This window comes from Bombus pascuorum, chromosome 4 (genome assembly GCF_905332965.1).
Source record: "Bombus pascuorum chromosome 4, iyBomPasc1.1, whole genome shotgun sequence".
In the NCBI taxonomy this organism is placed as follows: Eukaryota; Metazoa; Arthropoda; class Insecta; order Hymenoptera; family Apidae; genus Bombus; species Bombus pascuorum.
In genome coordinates, this window is record NC_083491.1 from 6,127,669 (window position 1) to 6,154,908 (window position 27,240).

At 38.9% G+C, this 27,240-nt stretch overlaps 2 protein-coding genes across 8 annotated transcripts in view; both read right to left on the minus strand.

The window, feature by feature from the left end:
- Positions 1-1,308: 1,308 nt before the first annotated feature.
- Positions 1,309-8,838, minus strand: LOC132906111 (adenylate cyclase type 10-like). The gene is given in 29 exon segments (XM_060957979.1): positions 1,309-1,543; positions 1,639-1,777; positions 1,860-1,971; positions 2,051-2,190; positions 2,285-2,483; positions 2,553-2,842; positions 2,908-3,044; positions 3,103-3,426; positions 3,490-3,605; positions 3,685-3,793; positions 3,795-4,137; positions 4,215-4,296; positions 4,409-4,558; positions 4,628-4,813; positions 4,899-5,046; positions 5,224-5,404; positions 5,471-5,562; positions 5,633-6,049; positions 6,195-6,241; positions 6,354-6,541; positions 6,624-6,751; positions 6,817-7,120; positions 7,194-7,520; positions 7,522-7,591; positions 7,678-7,835; positions 7,891-8,014; positions 8,106-8,381; positions 8,496-8,678; positions 8,766-8,838. Coding segments are annotated over 29 exon segments (5,190 nt in total). The 3' UTR covers positions 1,309-1,396.
- Positions 8,839-9,177: 339 nt separating this feature from the next.
- Positions 9,178-27,240, minus strand: part of LOC132906044 (trichohyalin) — a 68,885-nt gene continuing 50,822 nt past the window's right edge. For all 7 annotated transcript variants that reach the window (XM_060957879.1, XM_060957878.1, XM_060957881.1 and 4 more), the window contains 13 exons: positions 26,892-27,044; positions 26,600-26,788; positions 26,310-26,449; positions 23,993-26,237; positions 22,289-22,546; positions 21,975-22,162; positions 21,849-21,906; positions 19,407-20,379; positions 18,735-19,288; positions 18,495-18,655; positions 18,283-18,430; positions 18,025-18,206; positions 9,178-17,835 (listed from right to left, as the gene is read on the minus strand). In XM_060957879.1, the coding sequence (XP_060813862.1) occupies positions 17,757-17,835; positions 18,025-18,206; positions 18,283-18,430; positions 18,495-18,655; positions 18,735-19,288; positions 19,407-20,379; positions 21,849-21,906; positions 21,975-22,162; positions 22,289-22,546; positions 23,993-26,237; positions 26,310-26,449; positions 26,600-26,788; positions 26,892-27,044 (5,328 nt within the window). In that variant the 3' untranslated portion in view covers positions 9,178-17,756. The remainder of the gene's footprint in view (positions 17,836-18,024; positions 18,207-18,282; positions 18,431-18,494; positions 18,656-18,734; positions 19,289-19,406; positions 20,380-21,848; positions 21,907-21,974; positions 22,163-22,288; positions 22,547-23,992; positions 26,238-26,309; positions 26,450-26,599; positions 26,789-26,891; positions 27,045-27,240) is intronic.

The window sequence follows — 27,240 nt, forward strand, 5'->3', positions numbered from 1 at the left end:
CCTGTCAAACGATAAAATTTATGGCTCCAAAACTACCATCAATGGAACCATTCACAAATATTATACATCGTAATATGCACTATATATGTGATAAACAATATTCAAATAATTTGTCAAATATGTATACGAACAAAATTAGTTCAATATTATTGCAACCATCACTATCAATGTATAATATCATATGTGGTTTAAAAATGAAGACTGTATTAAAACGAAGGTGTAGACATTGCTTATTAATGTGGAGAAATGATAGGGCATACATAAAATGTAAGGAAAAACCAAAGCATAATCAGGTGGAAAGGAAGAAACAGGAATATAAAACATGGATATTGACACATGCTAAACAAAGTAAAGTAAGGGAATGGTAGAGTATTATATACAAAAGGTAACATTTGAATTGTACTTTAAAATAAAATCATTTTAAGATAAAAATTCATATTTATTTAATTTATATTTCTCATGACCAATAATTTCTTATCGATATATAGATTTTTGTGTTTTATATATGACACTGTATATTAATAATATGCAAATATAATTTTATTTAATTGCCTATGTAGTATTTATATTATATTATTTTGAAAATTGTGCTTAGCATCTGTACACACTAGATGCTGAAAAATATAATATTGTTACTTTTTATTCGTTTTTGTATTATATTATGTTCATTGGTTAAAAAACATATCTTACTATAAGGAGGACAGGTAAAAGTACAGATATTACGTAGTGTTGTATATGGGTGATATTTATTATAATAGCTTGCAAAACCTCTAGGCATTGTGGGTACAAAGGGAAGAATAGTGGAATAACAAACCTGTTAACATATCACTTTAGTATTGGAAAATATTTTATAATTATTAGTATATATTTGTAAAAAAAAACATACCGTATTAGAATTAGTAGGAAAGGTTGGTAAAATTAGTTGGCAACCTGTTAATGGTTTACTTGAAGGTGAAGGTGCAGTTTGCATTTTTATTTGTATAAAATTTGTATTTAGATTATTTGTTAGTATAATATTAATAATATTATTATGGTATTAATAATATATATAAGTATTAATTTTATTAAATACCCTGTTTATAACAGGCTATTTTAATATTAGAATTTTTTTGATAAATTTTTACGTATGATTTTAACAAGTATACCAAAGCACACACAAAATCAGAAAATTGATCGTCGAGTTTTACCATTGTCATTTGTTTTGAGTTTCTTTTTTTATTTAAAATCTGAACTATACAGTCTGTGCTGATTATCATTGTATGATAGATTGCACATAAACAGATTACAATAAGAAAAAGTAGACACAAATTTTCTTTTTCGACAATATTTTATTATAATATGTATTTTATTTTGTATAATTACATTCATTTTAATTGAAATTAAAAATAAAAAGTTGTCAAAGAAGATATTTTGGTAAGGGAAAAGTAAAGATTATCATATTTGAATTATTAACATTGATTTCATCCCATTTATCTAGTATTTTACTGTCCGTGATTTCTCTCCATTTGTCTGTATGTACAGAAGAGATTCCACCTGACCAAGTCTGGAAATGTTTTAACATTTTGTACAATTTTATCTTTTCATAATTAAAAAAAGGTGTAGAAAGAATATATCATTAGATAAGATTCTGATAGAAACTTTTTCACAATGTAGTGCCCATGCGTAAATCATTTTGTTTTCCATTTTTTTGCATACTTTCTGTAATTTTTTCAAAATCTTTATTGCGTTACTTTTCTGCGATTTTATCATCCAATAATACGCTTTCAGCAACATATATCTATAGTAATATCAAATATTTCACTTCAATATTATAATTCAGTCATTTAGAATCGAAGCTGTTAGTAAATATTAAAGTATACCTGGGAATTACGATTTCAACAATTTTGCTCATTTTCTTTGTATCTTTGAATATACTTTTAATCTCCATCATAGTAATAGCTGCATCAACATTTCGACTATTTAGTTTATGCACTATGCAGATGATGCTTTAATAAGTTTCCAAGAATTTTGCAATAAATGCTTTTAAACTTTGAAGTAAAAAGATATATACCATAAAGAATTAGTAGACCTTCGAGCTTTTTTAAAGCAGTAATTGTTGCTGCAACTATATGTTCATCCATTATGTTAATGCTCTCCACGTTTCTACCGCTCCATACTTTCGCAGCTTCCCATTCTTCAGTTCTAATACACCTTAGAGACAAATGTTACCAATTTTTGTTTTGATGTTAATGATATATTTTTCAGTTTTCTATAAAAATTAAGACGAAAATTTATAAGTAGATACCATAGCCACATTGACGTGAAATATCGTCTTTCTGCTTCTGGATCATGTAAACTGATCATTTGTTCGCCTTCCTGAAGAAAGTACTGTTCACAAGCTTGGAAAGGGAGAATCGTTAATCCAGTATCTAAATGGATGTCAGCGCAAAGTGCATAATACCAAGTACGTCCAGATTTGTCAAAATTATGATGAGATATAAACTCTATAATTATATAGAATATTTACGAATTTTATCAAAGGTATCAACAATTATAATTAGGTAGTTTATTACCTAATTCCCTTAATTGAGTAACTACTTCCGAATGTCGGCAAGAGATCATCAGCAAATGAATTAATCGTGGCAGTACCACCAGCTTCAAGAATGTGGATCCGATCGCACTGGCCATCCTATTACAAATGAAACCGATTTGAATAGCTTTTGAGATCTGTCCCCTTATCCAGCGAGAAAAGAATATTCCTGCGTAAAGTTGAATGATCACATTCAGTTCTTGAGCTTCAAGTGTTTCTCTGCTTTCGTTGCAAATATTGATAGCTTTTTGTTCCAAATATGGAATTATATATCTGTAGAATAGTATAAAAGTTTCGTCATAATATCAAATGTTCGATCATAATCTGAAAATTCTCACCTGTCTTGATACATATGTGCTGTGATTAGCATGTTGGTGAACGATGTACAGAGAATGTATAAATCTTTGTTAGATTCCAAAGCTGCGTTCAAACCCCACATTGCTGCTAAGCGAGCGTGTTTCTTCATCCCTTTAAACTATATAAAACAGTATAAATGTGTTCTACGTTCACATAATTTCAATTCAGTCAATTACCCTGAAGAGTTCGAACATTTGCGCCAAGCATTCTGATAATTGTTTAGTATAATCTATATTGTCTCCTTCGACACCGTTTAGCAGCTCTGTCTTCTTGGGACATATCAATTTTATTTTTAAGTTCATCAATTGCGCGAATGAGTTCAGATCGATCATCATTTCTAGCTTTGGAAATTTGTATCCTAAATTTTTTAATGCCATTTCGAGAGATCCTTCGGCCTCGAAAATGGAACCGCATTCAAGAAAACATTGTCCTTGAAGAGTCTGTATCTTCGCAGTGAGATAGGGTAAAAGAACTATTTCGTCTTCGTTCGATTCGAATAGCTTCAAGTATTAGATGTGTTGGGTTACATAAATATTAAATTTTTAGAACAGAAATTTGTATACCTTCACTAGGACAGTTTCGCTTTCTGATAGAAGCTTTCGAGCTTGAGGTATATTACAATTCATCAAGCAAATTTCTGCAAATTCTAAAAGAGCAGTGAGCGTCTTTTCAATATTCCCTGAAATGTTATGTTTTAATCACGTTATGTTAAATCGTAATTACTAATTGGACGAGTTATGATTAAGAACAATACTTACCAATGCCACGACAATGGTCGAGTATTTGAGTATAGACTGTCATTAGTATCAGTTCACACAGACAGTTAGAAAAATCTACATCTGAAAACGTTACCGTCGGTTTCCTTTCCATACGTCGAAATAGGTTCAGGCAAGAAAGTAATTCCTTCTTCTCTATTATTTAATGTTATTATCAATGTTACTCGAGAAGAAATTATCGAAAGTTGATAGGATTTTTCAAAACTTTTCAATTTACTTTTTTCGTCTTCCTTGTTAACAACCTCATCGCTATAATCCAGTTCAAACATTTCATCGATGTCTGTCATTTTTTTCTTCCTATCTTCTTTGTTTGATGTTTTCCCCAATAATTTTGCGAATTGACCCTCTCCGCAAGAAACACAACGTCTTGTATAGTGTTGCAAATATTTCAACGCCTGGTTGTGCAATTCTATCTTCTGATTTTCCGTAAGCAATCTTCATGAATATATTATTAATATTATGTGATTATATTTTAATATTAATAATTATCTTGTAATTAATTAAATTAGTACTGATAAGTGGTGTTACGAAACATTGACATCTTAAATCTCATCAAGCCGCAGGAAGCATATCTTGGCAAATCTACCAGTTCATCTAAGAAAATACATCTCTGCAGTAGTCAAGTCAAGTCATCAAGTCAATTTACATATATGTGTAACTTTATACATTTCCCTTAACTGCTTTCGTTCTTGATTGCAATTAGTACCTGGAATAGTGAGACCAATACACTTGCAGAATATGTCCATCTCTGAATTAGGATTTCGCATATTTTTGATAAATACTATAGGGCCCGCATTTTTGGAAAAGTCGCCAATTGCACAGCCGAAGACTCGTATTTCAAAGAGTTTCGTAACAGCTAATAAATTGTACAGTTCTAGATGGTCAAGTAAACATTATCGTATCGCAAATAATAAACGTGTTTTACCAAGTCCGATTTCTCTTTTAGGAGTGATTGACATTAAACTTTCTAGCATATGTCTATTCACCGTTTCCCCGATCACTGAAGCACATTTCAAGAGAAGTTGATCAAGAGGAGTCAACGAATCGAAAAGCTTCAATATCATAGCTAACGTAACAAGATATTTCCTGTTATTTATCAATATGATATTATATTATTATATCAATTATTATTATTATAATCATATTATTATTATCATATACAATATGATTTCTGGTGGATTAGTATTTCTTTTTACCATCCATCGTAATTTCGGGATCCACGTCTTCGTGCATGAAGTTCTCAGCAATGTTACAAATCGCGATTATGGCTTCCTCATTATCGATACTCAAATGTTTTTTCTTTAGAGTCATCATGTCTTCCTCCAATAATGATATCATGCTGTCCTGAAATAAAATATTGTTATCATCTCATGTAAAAGATTGGTAAGAACGTACTTTGAAGCTCGCTCTGTACATCTGCCATTTGTCTCTTCGATAATCAGAATTAGATTCGTCTCTTCCGATTACGGTTGAAATAAATCTGATTTTAAATTCCGCGAGATTAGTACTTATTCATAATATTTGCATAAGTATATGTTTTCGAGTAAACCTTTCCAACATAGATACAGGAGGTAACACATAGCCCTTCATATTTGCTTCCTTTTTCGTTATATTTATTATCTCTAAACCACCGACTTGGAGAAGACTCACTAAATAACTCTCGATCCAGCCAGGATTCCCGAAGCTTCTTTCTTGTATCAGTCTGTAGAAAAATTGAGACAAGATCAGTGACAGAATTTTGTCAAATCTGCAAGTTTATTCAATTTACTTTTCTAGTTCTGCAGGTAAACCATTTACATTAAGTATCTGACATGCTAAGCCAGCATGGTACCACTTGTCTATCCCAATCAGTTCAATTACCTTTTAACGAACAATTCAAGTCTTCATTGCTATTCCATTCATATTCGAAAAAAAGCAAATAAATAAATACCTTCGCTCTGTGCAAAAAATTTAAATATAACGGAAAGTCTGTGTCCAATTTGCGACCAATAGTCAGTGCAAAGAATATCTTGTCTTTCTTTGTAAGGACATCGAAGATTTCCAAAGACTCCCGATCGACATATTCCGCATCATCGATGATCACCACCCACAATTCTTCGAAGCAGCCTTTCATTAATTTCAATAGGAACTTTCTTAAAAGCTTTTGTTTGTCCATATCAGTGAGAGCGTTATAACGATGAGTGATAGAGAAATGCACATTGAAGGGTTGATTAAAAACACACAGGTAGTACGTGTGCTTCATTTTGCCCAGTCGTAAAAGCAGTTTGTCTTCGCGCTCTTTTCGCGTAGAAGTGCGGGTGAAACCAAGAGGCATTGAAAATAATAAATGTACCAAGTTGTACGGGGCCTACTCTAAGAGATAAATCACGTTTCTTTGGCGCTTACATTAAAATTTCATTCTGTTTCATATTAAAAATATCTTATCGATGAAATGTTAATACTGATGATTATTGATTAAATTCTAAAATTTTATAGCAATTGAAAAGGTCAACCTTGTTATCCCCTGCTTGTAGAGAAATGTAATTATAGCGCGTTTCCACTGGAATGTTTTGCGTAAATTCATCTAATAACCTTGTCTTTCCTATTCGTGGGTCGCCTCTTTGTGGGTACGATGATTGAAAAATATATATTATTCGATAGAATGTTTTAACTGTAATGACGAAATAATAAGGATAAGTACTTTATGATAAGTGTATTATATTTTGGTCGAACGCCACGGTTTTCTTTATTCCTCTTGGAATATTCTAAGAGTCTCATTAGTATCCTTTTAAAAGTTCTAAGTTCCTTGCTTCGACCAAGTAAAGGATACTTACTGAAAACTAAGTCTGATACAATGTACCTAATGAATTAGACATGAATTCAGTAATCTTGTTCCCAAAATGTTAATATAAAATAAATGTTAATACCAGGAATAGAATTACTTTGGTTGTTCCTGAAATTCATATATCGGTCCGATGTTGGTGATTCCTTTTAAGTATCTTGGTTCTTGTAAAATGAAGTGCCTCGCCTCTAAGTGAGAATTGAGGAAACTTTCTCGATCGCAAACCACCTAGCAATTCTTTGCTTTTTCTTTTCCTTCGGCGAATTAATATTTGGTTATACGCTAACTCTCACCTTGTCTCTATATGCCACCATAAGCCTCGCAGCCTTGTTCACTGATATTCCAATCACGGTGTATTCTCTGCGTAAAATGTGCCCTACGACTCCGCAGTATGTCATTCCCGTTGTCACACCTACCGTTACAGATTTCACATTTTCTATCGCTATGAGATTCGATCGTAACTTCAACGCGCATCTTAAACCGATTTGCGATTCTAGTTCGTGTTTGTCGCCTCGTAAACCGAACACACAAAGGAACATTAAGTCCTTGTCGAAGAGGGACGTCTTGTTCACGCATCCGTGCATCCCATCGACGATGCTTCAGTCGAAAAGTCGTAGAATGATTGATCGATAAAATAGATCACAGTCCGACGAGGAGGAAATAGACTTACTTGCACACTAGTTTATAAGCAGAGTTCACTAAGGCAATTAATTGATTTTTGCCTACATTGGAAGTGATTACATTGATAAAGAGAATCACCACCTGTCTCATTTCGGTCAGATATTCCAATGGTTCGTCCATTTCGGTAGACCGAATGACTGGTCTCACCATGTAGCTTCGTAAAGCTTCTTTTAAACAAGCTTCTGCTACCTTTATAACTTTAGGCCGTACTAAAAACATTATATTTTTAAGCATCGAATTTTTTCTAGAAATAGGACAGTCTGTTCTGCTTACAGCTGTAATCGACTTGCTTAAATTTTCCACTCTCATGAGAGTTTCCTGACTTATGATCTATTCTGGTTAATATCGTCGGATCATAAAAATCCGGCTCATATTCGTTGTCTTCGTCTATATAAAGCGTGAAAGATATACTTTTTTGATTTCATAAAACTTTTACGAAAAACTTGGACGACATATTTGATTTCTAACACTACCATCTGTACTGGTGATTAATTCGTCGTCTTTAGCTTGATACCACATGCCCGTGCAAGATATAATAAGTGTGTGTATACCATCCGGAAGGGTTTCATGGACATATTCGTTTGGATTAACCCATTGCCAGCTGCTAGGAGCCACTAGGATATCGCCTCCTCTAATAAAATTAATATAAAAATTATAAATCACTAACGTGAGTCTTCTCTGATTACCGGCAAAGGCCTTCGGCGAATTTCACATCCCACACTGGTGTACCGGTGATAATATAGTGTGACATGGATTCGGGATCTCCGATAGATGTGAAGTATGTCTTTCCAGAAGCAATAGCTAATTTTACTATAAAAAATATGAGAAACCTACTGTAAATTGCGAATGCTCGAATGTTCAATAATAATAATGAGAGATATCTTCTTCTCGTTGAACAAACCCTTAAGAGTCACTCCAACTTCAGTATCATAGGACCCAAAATGTTTCTGAATGATGCAAGCGGTTTGCATCGCTGCTATGGCCAAGTCTCGCATCATCATTCCTTCATGGAGCTTCCACATCACGATAAACGCATCTCCAGAAAATTTCAACACGTCACCATTGTGGGAAAGTATTTCTTGTACCATAGCGCCGATGTAACTGTTCAAGGTTTCTGTTAGTTTCGAAGGCCCGCCTTTTCCGGTTTTAGTGTATTTCTCAGCAAGGTCTGTAAAACCTTTATCAGGAATATCTTTACGTTATTAATCGTTTGATTATTAATCCAAATTTTATATTCACATGCTTCTGCAAATTTTTTTTTATTTGGAATGAAATCGTCTTCGTGTTATACCTGATATGTCACCAAGCATTAAAGTGGTGTAATACATTCTGGTATTATAATCGTCATAGTGATCCAGAATTTCATCCGGACACATCGAAGCGAATATTTTCGTGTGATGCTCGAGTCTTAATTGCTCTGATCTTAAGTCATTCTCCTCGGAATGGTCCACGAATTTCCTTTTCAGTGTGAATCCTTTTTAGTTGGATATATGTTAATTACTTTTAGGCTTCATTAAAATTATTATTTAATAATAATTAAATTCTAATTACATTAACTTACCATCTACGTTTAGCTTTTTACGAATTTCTCTTCGCGCAATTCTAGCAGGATTGTACACAATTTTGTTATTCATATTTTATCCCTAACAAAATGTATTCTGATTTAATTTATTATTTATAGGTTTGATTTATTAGAAGAAATAACGTTACCCCAAGCGATCTTCTTTTATTGGGCAACTTCAGTACAGTCATAGATTTATATTGTATTCTCCATCACTACTTTGATTCTTTAAATTTATGTCCTCATTTATCAAAGTGGCTGCTATATCATAATAGACTCGCCTGTTACAAGGTTTAAGAGATATAATACTACTTTGTGTTCTTTCATAAGTGTATTTATTCAATTCAATGCCAGGTCTATAATCAAAATCTCGGAGTAGGGGGTCAGCGTTTAACAATGAATACACTTCCCGTGACAATAGACAATATGTGTTTATTTAATAGTCTCGCTATATAGATACTTAATATGACTTGTCGTCCCTAACAGATCGCTGCCTACAACGTGACGGCCGAATTTTATTGTGCCTGGCCCTACTAGTTCCTTATTGTGCTTGAATCTATGATGGGTCGACGTCATCTTTGGTTTACTTAATTACATCTTTCTCTCTTTCTTTCTCTCTCTCCCTATTTTTCTTTCTTTCCCTTTCTCTCTTTCTTTCTTTCTCTCTCTCTCTCTCTTTCTCTCTCTCTCTCTCTCTCTCTCTTTCGTTCATTCCTCACACCGTCGGCTGCCAACTGACAAATTGGATTATACTCGCTATTTCTTTAAGACGTCGCGACACACGAAATCGAGTTTCACGAATGTAGGAATTCCTTTTTGCGTGGATCTCTAAGAAATTAATTACTTCTTCCTTATTGATCTGTTTGTTTTTCTCCGTGTTTCTTTTTTTTTTCATGCTGTTTTCACGCAACACATATTAATGTCTGTAATATGATCGATGAACACATTAGTCTTACGTTGTGTGTATGACGTAGTTATCTCTTTGAAAATGTAGATTTATCATTTTTACAAGTGATACGTACACGTAAAACGAAATAGCAATATCATTACATGTATATAGTTTTGTAAACGATTACCATTAATCAGCAACTACACTGCTTACTCGTGAAAGATAAAGAAAGGAAATTATATATACAGATTTCTTCGCAATCGATATGTCGACTTCGATGCCCTTCATCTATTGAGATACCAAAAGGACAATGTTACAAAATTTTGCCAACTGCAAATGTGTATTGTGTGTGTAGTTACCGGTTAATCGGTATTTTCCCTAAATAATACAAGAATTATTGGGAAATGAACGCTGCAACAACCGCAAAAAGTTTTCTTAGTCGATTTTTCCCACGATGTATTATGTTTGCGTTTCGTTTTTATACGTGACACTGCTTGAAACGTTAGTCAAGGGACCTCGATCTAATCGAGTGTCGCGATATTATCTCATCTTGAATGCGTTACATCGATTAAACGCGCATGCGATTAATTGTACATCGACGGCGGATACATTAAAAAAAATGTCTTTTTTTTTGTTCTTTACGTTTCCCTAGTACAGCGACGAATCCTTTATAAATTCATGCGCTGTTTGCCCGTTATTTCATTCTCTTCTAATATTCTTTTCTTTTTTTTTTTTTATTGGAAAAATCTTCTTCGTCTGCGATGGAGACTCGGGAGATTCAACGAAAACAACGTATACGTGCCCACCCGCGGTAACATATATGTATGTATATATTAATAGTCATATTTATATATGGTACTTCGATTTTTGATATAATGTATACGCCGGTTCGCATAGGCAAGTATACGCGAGTCCTTTGAAACCAACTTACGAAAAGCTATACCGAAAAATGTCTTCAGTTTTTCATATCCTTCAGGAAAACCTTCGAATTCTCATTCTTAATAGATATACTAATTGTAAATTGTTTAAACTTTGGTTAGATGATTCGTGTAAAAGCGTTTTGAGGCATGAACGTATAGAATCTCCTTGCCTATGCTTTATCATTTTTTGGTCGCTTTACGTTATTCAGTGCCTTCAGAGTGTTTTAGAATGTGCAAAAAAAAAAAACGATGTCTCGCACGCAGAACGAAGGCTAACGGGCCATGACACCTTTTTGAAGCGGTGTAACGAAGAAATTCAGACAGACGGGAACGCGCGCAAGAGATTTTTCATTCCACATTTTACACTGTTTTTTTTTCTTTTTTTTTTTGCTTTTTACGACAAACGTGACTCGTTATATAATGGCACACAGCATGGCAGTTGCAACAATGTACTTCAATAAACGGTTTACTTTTTTTCTTCTTTTTTTTTTAAATAACTTATATTAGCTTACTTGATAAACTTATTCTAGCCTCGTCGTTTTTCTCTTATCCCAGGGCGATCCGTGTCGATCGAGGACTCCTATCACGTGCTCGAGAGAAACAAACGCAGAAAGAAATGGCACTACGAAAGGATCCCTCGATCCCTGTCGATCATCGGTTCGCTTGGTTAATTAAGCGTCGTATAGACTAGGCTTAACACGACTCGTCTCGTTCTCACCTGTGTTTCTCGCTCGTTTCACTCGTCTCTCACGTGTTTATTTCACACTCACGCATTATTATCGTTCTCTTAGGTATGTACACACGGTCGAAAATCGTATTGCGTGTTTTAATTAATGATCGAACTCGAACGTTAATCGGCGTTCGATACTCGATTCTCTTCACCGTTTCGCTGCATCACCGTAGTTTTCTTTTTACTTCATTTTCGTTTCCCCTTTCCCTCTCATTTTACTTCTCGCATCCTCTCTGTCGCTTATATCAGCTGTTTTTCGCTTAACGATTAAACACGTAGAAATTGGAGAATAAAAAAAGGGGGCGGGAGGAGCGACGCCGTCGCAGCGTTGTTTCCCGTGAGATTCGCGGCCTGCATTTATTTTTCTGATAATTATTTTGCCAATCGCGCAGCCCACTGGCAAGGAAATCGATCGAAATCTTTTTATCGGTTAAATTTGTAATAGATATATGGCCGCGATTCCAACGCGAGTCGATTACGCCGCAACGACTTTCCTTACGCAATATTCACATAAAAACGTTTTTTCATCGTAGATATTAAACAGTCGAGTCGAAAAATAATATCGAGACGGCCTCGTTCACGTGCTCACACGATACTCGCTCTCCTCGCGTCGCATTTTCGCTCGTGTTCCACGGAACAGTCTCAGCTTAGGATCACTCGAGTGCGGCACGAACGATTCAAGCTGCAGGGCTGGTAGGTAGCCCTGCTCGCTCAGATTCTTGTCCTATAGCAATTCCTCGCTGGGCAATCTGTCGATCCGTTACTTGGTTTCAAGAAACCCTTAAATTTCTATTTCCTACTTTTAGAAACATGGATTTTAATGTAGTTAATTATGAGTTCTAAAGATTCGTATCGCCTAACGAGCTATCAAGTTGTATGATTTCGAAGTTTGGCCATCTTTCATTCAAGTAGAGTATACGTTTCTAAGAATAATCTAAAAGGAATTATTAAATTTGTCCTAGCGTTTCCAAATAAAGGGTTAGTTTCATCTTGTTACTGATTCCTCTTTTAAGTTCGAAGATTGGAGAAAGTAACGAAACTCGCTCTTCCTAGTATTCGTATTTGCAGCCGCATTTCGTTATACGTCGGTTTTAAAGAGATTTTAATAGCGTTAATTGTATTATTAGCGAGACTCTCGACGCACTGGTCGAGAAATTCTGCCCGTCACATTCGTCAGTCGTTTTTTTTATATCTTTCGTTAAATACTCAATGTATCTCGGAGGACAGACTATTTTTAAATAGAACGTTGTAATATCGAAGCTTTTCGTCGCATTCACCTGTTCATTTATTCGTTAAACAGTCTTAAAATTCAAGATAATTAATCAATTATTAAAGCGGGATTACATCCTACGGTTACAACCTTTTTTTTAAAATCTCTAATAAAGACGATACGATGATAAATGTCAAAGTGATTGTTTTATTACTGATTGAAGTGATTAGTTTAATATTTCGGACAATAAAGAGTGCCAGTAAGAAGATCTTTAAGATTCGAAAACTTGCTCTCAGGCCTTCTCAATTCTCGAGCGATCGAAAGAAAGACTTCTTTTATTTGTTTGCTCACCAATACGCACACATACAGACACGCATACACACACACATGCATACGAAACGCAGTCATTCCACGTTAACAATTGTGTCAATTAACGATAATATTAATTTTTTTCTGCTTAGCTATATATATATATATTATTATTATATATATATATATATAATATGTATAATGTAACACGATGATATAGGCTTGATATGACGGTGGCACACGTTTACTAACCTTTATTCCTTTTCTTCTCTCTTTTCCTGTCCTTCTCTCGACTCGATAATTCGGAGAACATAGATCAGAGCCGAAGAACGAAAACCCTCTGAAATAATCTCGAGCTATCTTTATGTAAGAGTTTCGAATAAGAATATTTCGCGCTTAGAAAATTAGGATACGCAGAAACGAAGTAGATCAGGTAAGAAGTAAGTGTCTTTGATTATCATTATTGGTTGGCTTGGTCAGTTTCGTCGTCGTTAGATTGTCTGGATTAAATTTTCCTTAGAATGTCTTAAAAAATTTTACCAGAGAGTCTTCGCCCTCGACTATTTTTTAAAAAATTTCTAACGTTTACCTTTCATCATGTTCGTTGAATTGTTCCATTTCGATCGAATATACTTTAAAGAATTAAAAAAACTGCAATTCTGTCAGCGTCTAATGAGAGCGCCGATGATTTCAACAGACGCATAGGAAACGAATTAAGAGACTGCGTGCTCTATACGCTAGTCTCACGCTATTTAAACGCTCGAGCCGAGAGGGAAAGTTGGATATTCCTCCGACTGGATGCAAGTCGGTGACCAAAATTCCAACGCCGTTCTTTCGATTGCACAGGGCAGAGAAGCCGTTCGATGAGGTATTGCTGCGCGTTTAATTCTCGCTTATAATGTCGTTCTCGACGATTGTCTGCCCTGTTTACGATCCGATGCCCATCGATTCCAACGTGATCTAGCTTCTAGGTCAGTAGAATTCGCGCGAGTGTTAAGTCTTTCGAAAGGATGGTTCGTTTTGTTTGAAAGGTTCGCGTCAGAGATCGAACGGGAAAAAGGTGTGTCGTGTATTAGCAACGAGAAAGAGCGTTTTATCGACGAATCAAAGAGAGCATCTTTTTAAAGTATTAACGATAAAATTTTACACTTTCAACATGTCACTTAACTCTTCGTACGGCAGACACGACGATATATGTATACTTCATTTATATATAATATGTATACGCGGCGAGCGGACACTGGACGAAAAATGCGCCGTTCGTATTTTTAATCCTTCATGAAATTTCCTTTCCCTTCGAAGCTCGAAACGACGAACTTCATCCATGTGATAGCTCGCAGATTTTTCGTTCAATTCGCAACACGATGGCCTGGGATGTTCGACTCGAAGAAAGAATCGCACGTTCGCAGCGAAACGTTTCACTTATCGTCCGTTTCTATCGGCTTGGTTAACGCGTTAACGCTTTTTCTAGCGTGATTTTACACGGTTTCGTTGGACGTGCTCTTGCTTCCTTTGCTGGTCGCGTGTCCCTTCGTTCCCACGCGAAATCGCGGCCCGGTATACAATAATCATGCATCTGGCGTTAGCATTCGTAGGTTAGACTGTGTTAAATGCTCGACAAATTCGTTTAGCGAGATATAACTATGTGTACACATAATACAGGTAACTCTAGACTAGCTGTATGCTTGGGAATGGGTACAGAACCAGCGGGGACCACAAGTGGGCGCGCTATTTTTTTTTTTTTTTTGTCATCATGAGCAGGGCTATCGGAGAAATATTGACACACGACTATGTACAAACGACTCGTTTCTAGTTTTTCTGTCCTTTTTAGTGCCTCGGGTTTTATCCTCCTTTCTTAGCTCTCCTGTTCAGTGCTGTACCAAATAAGTCGCTGAAAATTCTTACTCGCTGCACGCTGAGAAAAAATACTCTCTCGAGAACGGATCCTGCGAAAGTGTAACGATCGCGACGATTATCATAACGCGTTACGAACATACGGACGACGTACGCTCGCGTTCAACAACTTCGGTCCATCGTTTTCTCGTCGAACGTAGTTTATGATAATCATCGGAGATCATCGAGTTGACTACCTGAATTCACGAAGGGCTTAGTGCCTCGACTTCGTCCCGGAAACAGTGACTTTAACCGGTGTCTCTTCGACACGTGTCCCTTCTTCAAAAAAAGGGCACGCCTCTGATCTCCTTCCTTCGTCTAGACAATCGTTGTGACCCTACATGTGTCCTGGATGCGTTTTTCGACGACGCACGAAGAAAACGCTCGATGATTTCGTACCAATTGTATATTTGCTTTGGTTTTCGTGGATGCGATCGAGCATTATTTTTGGAACTAGTAGTACAGAATAATAAATGGTAATAGTGGTTCATTTTAACAATTTTTTGATAGAAGATCGAGTCTGAAGTAAAATCGACGCGTTTCATTCGATCAACACACCGTTAGGCTTTCTATTTGAAGCTCGATTAGATATCGGTGCAACTTGCATTCATATAGACTATTTTCAGAAAAAAACTTATTTTTAAAGAAGCGATATTCATTTTTATTCGATGCTCCTTCTAACTGGTTTGAGAAGAAAAGAAAAGAAAATTAAATAATTAAGCCGTAATGTTAGTTTAAACTGATGAACTTTCAAAAGTTGCAACAATATCTAAAAGACGTAGAAGACGAAACAGTGTAAAGAAGAATAAGTATAAACTGGAGGGATCCAGATTTTTGTAAAACAAATCGTAAACATACTTCACATGAAATTGCTATAAATGCTCTAAATCTCATCTATAGATATAAGTATCTACTCGTGACTATTTACACGTGTAAAGATCTCATAACAATATTCAATAAATATCGTTCTATCGGTCGATGAACGAAGGCTTTCCAACAATTTCCATAAATATTTGCACGACTGTCAACATAAAATAGACGAGTAAATGGGGCTGAAAAACTATATGGAAGTCGTTCATGCGTTAACAGTTCTCTAAACGCATTACCATAATCGTAGCTCGGTTAACATACCAATGACGCATTTATAATAGTATTCTACAACTGTATACATACGTTCGTAGAGTAATTCACGATTAATATGTACATTACACTCTCTGTAACGATGCCATAAATTATCTATCACACGATACACACGTAGTCCAGTCGATGAAAGTTTTGATTCTACGAACCTAGAAGAAAATCTCTCGTTTAATTCGTGCTTCATTTTTCACGATCAATATTTTCTACAGGTTGTCTACAGCGTTGAAGATTCGGAACGATAGATCTACGAATCCTCCGATGGGAGAGAAAAGTGCGTTTTTTTCGTGCGTCCGAATTTTCTCTTACTTCATTCTTCCTCTGTTTCTTTTTTCGTTTTTTAATCTTTGCATCGCAAGATCATCGAGCATGCACGAAACGTTCGTTTATTGTCATCTTGAAAGCTAATCAGCGCCACGACTCGAATTTCCCTTTCAGTCGCCCTCGTGCATTCCATTAAACCTCGAAACAATATCGGCCCATTCGCATACGTCATTGCTTCAATGGAAGTTCGCAGGTTATCGCTCGTACTGCGCATTTTATTTTCGTTCTTAACTATATCCTCGATCTAACTATATCTTCTGTTCTGTTCTTTTTTATTTTCTTTTGTTTTTTTACTTGTTCGTTACTATCTCTTTATTTTCGGTTTCCTTCAACTAGAGTTCTAGCGTTCGTTATACAACGACGATCTTTGGACACCGTGACATAAAATCCAAAAAAATAGAAAAGAGCGAAACTGTTCGTATGCTCGTTTTCTCTTTCGATCGATTGTTCTTTTCTGCGGCAATGGGAAAAGATTAATGACAGAAGGGAGTACGATGCTCGCAGAGTTGATCGACAAGTAACTTCCTATGGTTTTAAATTCGTTCCTCCTAATTATTAACGGACAAGTATACGTCAAGTTTTTTAAATCAATATCGAACGTATGAGAATGTTTGCGTTTGATTCTATTTTTCTTTACTTTCTGTCTTTTCTCTTTGATATTCAAATTATAGTCACCTGTCCAAAGGATGAAATACGATCTGCTACCCTTACGTCGTGTTCACCTTCTCTAATATCATTTTATGTCTATATAGAGCAAAAATGATAAAAATCTACGCTCAAACGAAACTCGACGTCGTAATTATAAAAAATTAATGTTAACCAATAAACAAACGTGTATTCTTCGTATCAGAAACAGAGCATCCACGGATGATTCTGGGACATGCAATCAACTCATCTACTGGAAAACTACCTAAATACTATCGTAACAAGTGTAGCCGATCTTCCATTGACGCTCTGTTTCGTTTTATCGTTTAATGAGCAAACTCCTCTGAAAAAACCCGTTGAGCTTCGTAAAACATAACTTCTGCACTTTGACGCATCGCTCGCTACATCGAAACGATACAAATTACGAACACACGCGTTCTTTTTAGTGACGCTTCCGATCGATCGAACATGTTATTCCGTCGATCGATCTTGCCTTATATTCTGAAAAATCCAGGCAAAAGTGTAGCCACGTATAATTTAATTCGATAAAACTGATCGTGAGCTACCAGTGCCCCACTGAACGATCCTCCTTGGCCGATTTCTTGGAATTGTAGCAAGGGCAACGTGGACGATGGTACTGTGGATGGAAGTGATGAATGACGATAATGATGATTATGATGATCGTGATGATAATAAATGATGAATGATGAACGACACGGGGATGCTGTCTGTTGTATTGTCGCTGTCGATGTCGATGAGGTATCTTGGTTGCCTGTTTGCCGATTTTTTTGCTTTTTCTCTAAGGCTCTAGAAATGCTCTAGATGGCTTCTACGGTTGCGTGTGTGTGTGCACGTGACAACATCGAAGAAACGAAGAAGATCGATAGCGTTTCCGCTTTCTACATTCGTTACGATTGTACGTGGCCTGGTCTACTTATCTGCTATCCTGTTGGTGGCTCTTGCCCGCCAGCTCTCCTTTGCTTCTCGATTCCAATTCCTTCGATGTCTTCTTTCTGCGGGGAAATAACGCGACAACTTCGTGGAGAATCCTTCTACAGTGTTCTTGGGTTAACGTTTCGGTAATTCTAACTACGGTAATTTAGGCACTCTTGTTTTCACTTCTATCGGCTACTATGACGATGAAGTTGTGCTATCGTGTTTATCAAACTATGTGAAGTAACTAATAACAAAAAGAAACTCACGAATCAGCACAACTGTCGCCGTTCGTCGTAGCCGGTCTTGGGGAATTTGAATCACTGCGACGATCGTTCGATGTTTCTTCTTCGTCGTCATCGGATGTTTCCAAAACCTTCGTGAGTAGTTGTAGCGTCCCCTCTGAACAAAATGGATCGGATTCTACCGATAATTCTATGCTTTCTTCATCCTATAACACAAGTATTCATCCCTCGTTGAAAATACACCTTTTTCATTCCAATCAGTCATCAAGAATTAGAAAGTACCTCTTTCTTCAACTTCTCCAATAATCTCTTCTTATCTGCTTTCAGTTGATCCGCTTGCTCGGATTGAGCAACAGTTTTTAGCCCTGAAAGTTCTAGCAGAGCCAAGTGTGCGTCTTTCTCGGAGACTGCGGCTTTCAGAGCTTCTCGTCTGTCGACAAAATAATTTTATAAAGACCGTTAATAAGAATACGTCACTTTTCGAAATTGCTTACTTCATTTGACGAAGATCTTCGAGTTGCATGGTTCTCTCTTCGGTAAAACTTCTAAGTTTCTTCTCGTATTTGTGCAGTTTCGAAAGAAGGGGTTGACAAGTAATGCACTTTAACGCTGAAGCGGATTGCATCGAGGCAATTCTTTGTTCCAGCTTAGCTATCTGGAAGAGAAAAACAACAAATTACGGTCATGATTTATTTTTAGAAAGCGCTTTACTCAAACGCCTTATTCTTCTTTACCCTTTGAAGAGCTTCCTTCTTCATTTTCTCTTCGTTTTGCAATTTTCTTTCGCTGTCGCTTGTAATGACAACGCTTTCACGAAGAGCTTCGCTGAGCTCCTCGATCCTGTTCCTTTTCTCCGTCAATTCTTTCGAAAATTGTCGTTCCTTGTCTTCCTTCTCCTTGATTACATTTACCAGTTCCTCAATTTGCTCCAAATCGATCCTTTCGCTGAAGGCTCTTTCGAGGGAGTCTACTTCATCCTCCAGTTGTTGAATCCTCTCATCCCTCACTCTGATTTCTTCCTTTAGAACCCCGATATCGTCGTACTCACTTAGTTCTTTTTTCAGAGTAGCTACCTGCTTTTCGAGTTTCGTTATTTCTTCCTTATTTTCGACGATCTGCTGTTCGCATTCCTGAACCTTGTTATCTTTCTCAAATATGGCAAGCTCCATCTTCCTCATCTTTTGTTCCGTTTCAAGCACCTCTGCGCATTGGATTACTTGAGCGCAAGGAGGATCGTCTGGTTTCATAGTCGCCCCTTCCTCTTCATGATCCTTTTGTGTTTCTTTTCCTGCAAATTGGAACTCGGTTAATAATTAACTGCGATTATTAAATCAAAATTGAAGACGTTCAGAAAAGACAAAGAACGAAGGATCAGGATTAATATTAGGATTTTGAAACAATCTTACCTCGATGGTTTTCTTCGACTTTCAACAGTTCCTTTTCCAAATACCCAACTCGACTTTGCAACTGATCGATTCTGCACTCACGATCTTGTAACTTTCTTTTTAACACATCGACGTTGTGCTTTCTCACGTACTCTTCTAACTGCGTGACCATCTCTTCCAATTCGATAACTCTTTCCTGATTGATTCTAGATTCTCTATTCTCGCCGTTCTTTTGAATCCACCTCTCCAATTCCTGAATTCGTCTATTCCCAGCGGTCACTTGACAACGAAGATCATGCAGCTCTTTTACATCGGGATTTTGCTTCAGAAAATCCTCGAACTCGGCTACAGTGTCCTCCAGTTCCTCTATTCTTCTCGATTTACTCTCGATTATGACCTCTAGATCTCGTACGCTTTCGGTATCTGCGTGTTCCCTGAGGAAATTCTCCAGGGACTCCATTTCTTGCTCCAACTCAACGATTCGTCGGTTCTTCGTTTCAATTTCTAGTTTCCAGGTCTCGTCGTTATCTTGTACTTTAGGTTCGTTGTCTTTGCATTTCTTTGATTCCACCCTCGTCGAACACTTGAGGGTTTTTATTTCGTCTTCCAGCTGCGATATGCGTTCGTTCTTCACTTGCATCTCCTTCCTCCAGGATTCCTTCTCTTCCGTTAGTTCATCCATCAATTTCAAGCTTTGGGTACATTCGTTGTCACTGTTCTTCACGCTTTTACAAACTGCCAGTTGATCCTTGAGTTCGGCAATTTTTTGGTTCTTCAGTTCCAACTCTTTCTTCCAGCTCTCGTTATCCTCCAAACTAAAGTTCTTAGCGTCCTTCATCTTCTTCGAACAAGCAAACTGCTCCTTTAGCAATTTTTCCAGGGAGGATGCCTTCAGTTCTAGTTCCGATATTCGCCGGTCTTTCGTCTCCAGCTCGATTTTCTTAGATTCCTCGCGTTCCCTGGCGTTTTGGAGAGCGGTTCCAGAGGTATCTGGCTGTTGTGTGCGTGCATCGGTGCGCGTGGACGTTGCGACAGGCGTTGTGGTGCGTGTGCGAAGGCAACGGGTGTGAACGTAAAGAAAAATTGAACGAAAAGGGTAGGTGAACGGTCGTAGGGGAATTGGGGAAAAACACGGTGATTTTTGACCCGTGTATATCGAAATGTTTCGTACTGCACGACGTAAGGGTGCGTCTCCGAATGGCTGCGAACGTGCCATTTGACTTCCTCTCTCTTTCTCTCTCTCATTCTCTCTAGTGATCTGTCTCGTTCTTTTTCTCCCCTCTCGATTTTTTCTTATTGTTTTCCTTTTTTTTCTATCTCATCGCTTTCGTCGAAGCCATCGTCTCTCATGACATGACGATGTGGAAACTCAGCCTCTGAAAGATCTCTCCTCTGTTTCTTTTAATTCCTCTGCTCGCCGTTCTCTGCCTCGGCCTTACACCATTCACATGCTTTCTTTTTATGTATATATTTATATTTATATATCTACATACGTATATCTCTGTCGTGTACGTGTATATACACATGTACAGTACATGCGTTTGTCCATTCTCCAGCGTGATATGTATATACATATATTCATGTTACATATATATGTACATACACGATCGCATCGTTAATAATTAATTAACATTAATCGCTCACTCTCTCATCACCTTTACATTAATATTTATATTTATATATATATCTATATTTATTGTTATTATCGTCAATATCTTCCCGCTATCAATTATTAAATAACAATGGTCGCAGCGTTACGTAAAATAATTATATATCTTGACAAGTGTGTTGTCAATGGCGAATCAGTACGATCTCCTTTCTTTCGATTAGTTTCGTATAATAAGTTCGTGTACTTGTAAAGTTCGCTTAATATGCAAATTGTACTAAAAAGAACGGAGAAGGCGTCCCCAACGAAAATCGACCTTAGAACAAGCTTTTTAGGAATCCGGTGGGACCCGCCTGTATTTTTTATATATTTTTGTCAGTTTTATTTTGTGCCGCGATTTTCGTGTTCGGTTTCGAGAGATTTTTTTTGTTTTTTTTTCAATTTGTCATTCGGAAACGCAAGTTCGTTTCGTACGAAAACAGATCGAAATGTATGGACACGGGCCACAATATGTAAACAATAATGGACGATCAAATACAGAGAAAAAACAACCAGGACGATCAAGCAAGCAAACACACAGATCGTAACGTGTACGTGCCGTGTCCAGGGTCAGCGTGAAAATTTAAAAAGGACAACTGATTAGTCACAATCCCATCGATATTAATTTTTAAATGCGGTTGGAACAGCGCAAAGAAATTGCTAGTTAGTAGAAAATCTATAGAGATCATTCTTTGCGCGGTTAAAAGTAATTTCTAGTAATTCAAAACTAATTAAAGTAAGATTAATATCGTTCTATAGTTAAAATATACGATTTTTTTAAATATAAGAAATGAAAAAAGATAAATTTGCTTACTGACCTCTTGTTGCTGTGCAGTTGCGGCTTGTTTCAACTTGGCTTGTGCGGCTTTGAGTGCACTGCGAACAAAATTGTATCGTTAGTGACATACTGTACGAGCATTTGAATTTTTATGCCTGATACTGACTCTTGAAGTTCTCTGATTTGTCTCTCCTTGGCATTCTGCTCTTCCTGAGTCATCTGCATCAGGTGCAGTAACCTTTCCGTCTCGGCTGAGCTTCTGGTCGACTCCTCTTTCGCTTTTTCCAGCTCTTTCTCGGAATTTTCGAGAGCCTTCTGCATTTCCGCCAACCTCTTGTCCGGTGACCCACCGCTCTATACAAAGAAGAAAGTGACTTGAAAAAATTATCAACCGATATCGATCTTCTTTTTTGGAATCTATTTATCGCGCGAGAATAAGACCGGATGTAATTTCAATAAACAACTGATCTATCAAGTTACTCTTTGTAACTGCTGCTCCAACTGATCCATCTTCGCTTTCCGTTTCTTTAGGTCCTGGTCGAGACCTTGGAGCGTCCTCTCCTTCTCCTCTATCGTTCTAGCTTTCTGATCTACGGACTTCGCTCGTTCTTCCATCTGCTTTCTCTGTTCTTCCACTTGGCGTCTCTGCTCCTCCAATTGTCTTCTCTCTTGAGTAGTATCGATACCAGCCTTCGCGGCGCCAGCTTGGAGTTTCTTGTTCGCCTCGTGCAAGTCCACCTGCGTCGAAACAAACGTTGTAAAATTTCGTTCTTCCGCGTTTACGAGACGCTACAGCTAGGCAAATGAAAGCCGTTTCGCTCAGAGCCGCGACCATTACGTCTAAACGTGCACTCTGATTTTTTTCTATACTTTTCAGATGCGTTTTTCTTTTGGTATCAACGTGTAAATTGATTTAATTTCGAATACGGTCATCATGGTCACGGCTTTTATAAATGAGAGATGCATGGAAACGCAATTAAAAAACAAGTCAGACGCGCAGATGAGAAGAAATTCGCAATTCCTCGTATATCTAGTGACGTTCATAGCGAAGTATAATATGTACAGAATACTTATAAAAAACATATGCGTCGAGATAAAAAATGTCTCGAGGTGAACGTACGTACAAAACGTGCGGAACGCATTCTGTGTGCATTGCTCGTGATTCATTCTCCAGCCTGTACAAAATAATCGTGAATCGCAGACACAAGGCTTGATTCTCGTGGTCATTCGTCGCATCTTACAAAAACGAAGTAACCATTTTCTATCTCTGGCATCTCGAATACAGTGGCATGCTCCCAAAACGAAACAAAAATTAAGGAAACGAAAAAGTGATACTCGTAATGAGGTTGCTCATCGTTGCGATGTCGAACGCGCAACAAAATTACAGCAGTAACGATAACCAGCCAAATGAATCGGCGAATGAGAGGATCGTTGTGATATTAACTCCACGTTCCTGATCATCTAGAAAGAAGGAACAATTCCTTTTTTTCGTATCGCTTCGATCGTCTCGTCGCTGATGCTGGTGATAACAATAATAAACATAACGATAAAAATCGGCATAACGGAAAAGAAAGAGCAATGGGCGCGTATGGCTGTGCTTGAGAGTAATCGCAAATGGTTTTGGGGGAAACGATTTCGTGGAGAAACGAGGGGTTTATAGAGGTAGGTTAAAAAAATTCGAGGAGAATGATAATGATGAAGGCGATGTTGCTCTTCGCTGTGAAGTGTGACGGACGCCCCGAGATATACATGTACGCAACATAAGATGAGAAAGATTGTGCGGGTGCATCGTGGTTTGGTTTTTTTCCGATTTCGTTTGTATACGTATATATATATCTTATATATATGTATATATATATACACGATATCGTTCGATCGTTATCGTTCCGTTACATATGCATAATATTTGATATATGATTTGATTTTTTTTTTGTTTGTTATTTGCGGCGTGTATATGAGCTGTGGGCGAGTTTCTGCTTCGTCGACGACGAAGGCAGAGGCTGCGGTTGAAATGAGAAGACATAGAGAGACGAGGAGGCGCGATGACGTGTCGGCAGCCGGTCGACAACGATCAGCCAACGGTATACATAGGCAGAGACATAGTGCAGGCATTATATGGTGCGGATGTAGGCTGTAGTAGTGTAGGTTAGCGCGCGAGCGAGTGCAGGTCGTGCTGCTGCTAACCTGATATTTCTGCAGTTCCTGGCACAGCTTTTCGAGCTGTTCCTGGAACCGCTCGCGCTCGACGCCTGCCTGCTTAACGTTCTCTTGCGCGCGCTCGAGCTCCTTTCTCAACCTGGCGACCTCCTGGCCGTTTTGTTGCGGATGCTGTTGCTGCTGCTGTAGCTGTTGTTGTTGCTGCTGCATCGTCACCTGCATCTGCTGGATCTGCTGTTGTTGAGCGTGTAGTTGCCTCTCGGTGTTCTGGATACGTTTTTGTAGCTCACTAGCCTGCCTCTCGGCCGCGTCCGCCCGTTGTTTCTCCGTCTCGCATAGCTTCCTCCATTGTTCGAGTTGTGCCTCGTTCACGCCACCAGCAGCCGCGCTCGTATCCCTCGAGACGATCTGCTTCTGAAGTTCTTGCACGCGTTTCTCGGCCTGATCGGCCCTCTGTCGTTCCTTCGTCTGGGCCTGAGTCAGGTTTTGCACCTGCTGGCTCAGTCGATGAACCTCTCGCATCTGCGCCTCGAGGGCCTCCTTCGCGGCTCTATCCGGCGTCTGCGCGTGTACCCTCTGTTGCTGCATCTGCTGCAACCGGCGAACCTCCTCGCGTTGACGCTCGAGCTCCGCTTCGTTCGTGTTCAATTCCTGCTGGAAGTTGACCAGCATCTCCTGCGATTTCTCTAGTTGTATCACCAATTGATCGCGTTCCACTTGCAGCTGTTTCGCCTCCGCCTCGAGCTTTTCCTTCACCTTCTCGATCTTCTCCGAATGTTTCTCTCGATTCTCGAGGATCGCGGCCATCTTGTCGCGTTCCCGTTGAGCGAGCTGCAGCTCGTGCTGTAAATGAGCTATCTCCTCGCTGCCAGCGATCTGTTGCTGCTGTTGTTGTTGTTGCTGCTGCTGTTGCACCCGTCTCAGTTCCTGCCTGAGTGCCTCCCGTTCGTCCCTGAGCAGCTGCATCTCCGCGGCTAGCCGTTCGAGTTCCTTCTTGTTCGCCTCTGCGGCTTCCTGATACTTGGCCGTCTGCATGTGCGTCTTTTCGAGTTCCTTGGCCAGTCTGCCCGCTTCGAGCTCCACCTGATCGCGCGCGACGATCGCCTTGTCGAGGCTGGCGCGCAGCCGTTCGACCTCGATGCTCGCGCTCTCCGATCTGGTCTTACCCTCGGTTTGCATCAGTCTCTCGAGCCGTACAATCTCGACGCGGAGCTTCTCGTTGTCCGCCTCCAGGGCGTCCGCTCTCGCCTTCACCTTGTCGTGACGATCGCGTATCTTCTCGGTTTCGATTCTAGCGCGTTCGATCTCGCCGCGATTCCGCTCCTGCGCCGCAGTCGCCTTGTTGGTCTCCTCGCGCGCCCGCTCGAGCTGAAGCTGCGTCTCGTGCAGCTTCGCCTCGAGCTCGGCGTTGCCCGACTGCGTCCTCTTCAGCTCCGACTCACGGCCCTCCAGGCGTTCGCGCAGCTTGTCCACCTCCTGTTGTAGCCTACTACCCTCGCTTTGCCACTTCTCTTGCTCGTACTGGTATTTACCTCGCACCCCTTCCGCACGTTCCAGATCGGCGCGCAGCCTCGAGGCGTCCTGCTCGGCCTTCCTCGCGCGTTCAAGTTCCGCCAACGCCTTCTCCAGCCGATCGCGAAGCCGCTCCACCTCCAGCTTCGCCCACTCGTGTTCCTCCTTCTGCCGTTCTTGGCTTTCTTGATACTTGCCGAACCTGGTCGCGTACCTCTCGCACTCTTCGCGCGCGCTCTCAGCCTCCACTCGCAACCGCTCCGTCTCCGCTTGCGCCTTCCTCACTTCGGCTTGCTGCCTGTCGTGTTTCTCGTACATCTTTTCTATCTCTAGCTGCATTCGTGCTAACTCCTCCTGTGTCTTATCGGTCGCTGCCTGAGCCTTGGTCAATTGGGAGTGAGCGCGCTCCAATTCGAAACTGATCCTCTCGTTGTCAGCTACAAGTTTCTCTCTCTCGTTCTGTAACCTGCGTAGCTCGATCTGCGATTTCTCGTAACGTTCCCGTACCATTTCCAGATCCACCGCTAACCTATCTAGATCTTCCTTCGATTTCTCTTCGTGTTCCTTCGTGCGACCTAATTGGAGAGCCGCTCGATCGTACATCTCTTGCACGCGGGCCAATTCCTCTTGGGCTTTCCTCGCCTCGTCGCGACTCTTCGATGCCAACATCTGTTGCTTTTCCGCCTCGAGCTCTAGTCTGTCTTTGTCAGCTTCCATCACTTCGATGCGATTTTGCAGCCGATACACCTCGCTCTGGGCTCTGTCGAAATCATAGCAAGATCTTTCGTGATCGATTGTCACTCGTATCGAACGGAAAATCACGATCGCTCACCTGTCGTACTTCTCCAGCATCTTCTCGAACTCCTTGTTCGCGTTCTCCCGTTCCTCGTGAGCCTTGTTCATCGAGTATTGCGCTTTCTCCAGTTTCTCCTTCAGGATTTCGATTTCAGTCATAGCGTCGTCTCGTTCAAGCTACGTTACAATGACCAATTTTATACAATTTTATAACGAGATACAACTTTGTAATTAAATACAATTTTATGCAATTTCGCTGCTCTCTCTCTTTTTCTCTCCCGACATTAACTGTCCTTGATGACCTACAACAAAAATCAGGTTACTTACGGTTAACTTCTGGTGAGAATTGTGAGCCTTCTCCCATCTCTCTTTAACTAATTCGAGTTCCGATAGTACGTTATCCTTGTCCCGTTGCATTTTCGCTATTTGATTCTGTTGGAACTCTATCCTCTCGTGCAGTTTCTCTGTTTCTTCCTGAAAGTTGTCCCTCTCCTTCTGTAGTCTTTGCATTATCATCTGGATGTAAAAGGATATTTTTACTAATGCTACCTGTCTTCGTGGTGGATACTTTAGTCAAATATGATTCGAGACCATGTTATCTGTTATCACCTTCTCTTACCTGAGCTTTCTCGTACTTATCCTGCAACCGGTCGACTTCCAATTGAATCGTTTCCCGTTCTTTCTGCATCCTTGTCGATTGGCCGAGCGCTTTGTCCAGTTGGCTTTGCAAATTTTCGAAATCGTAGTTCTGCTTTTCCTTTTCCATTTGCATCTATATAGAATCGAATCGTTCCACCGTAACTTTTCTAGTCTCTACCTTAAGTCTGTATTTACGTTTTACGAGCTACTCAGGAGCCAAATTAATTAACTTAATTAATTGATTTTCCTTTTTTAATATTTCAAAGTGGTTTACCCTTTCAATTTCGATAATGTTGCCCAATTTAGCTTCTATGTGATTTACATAGAAT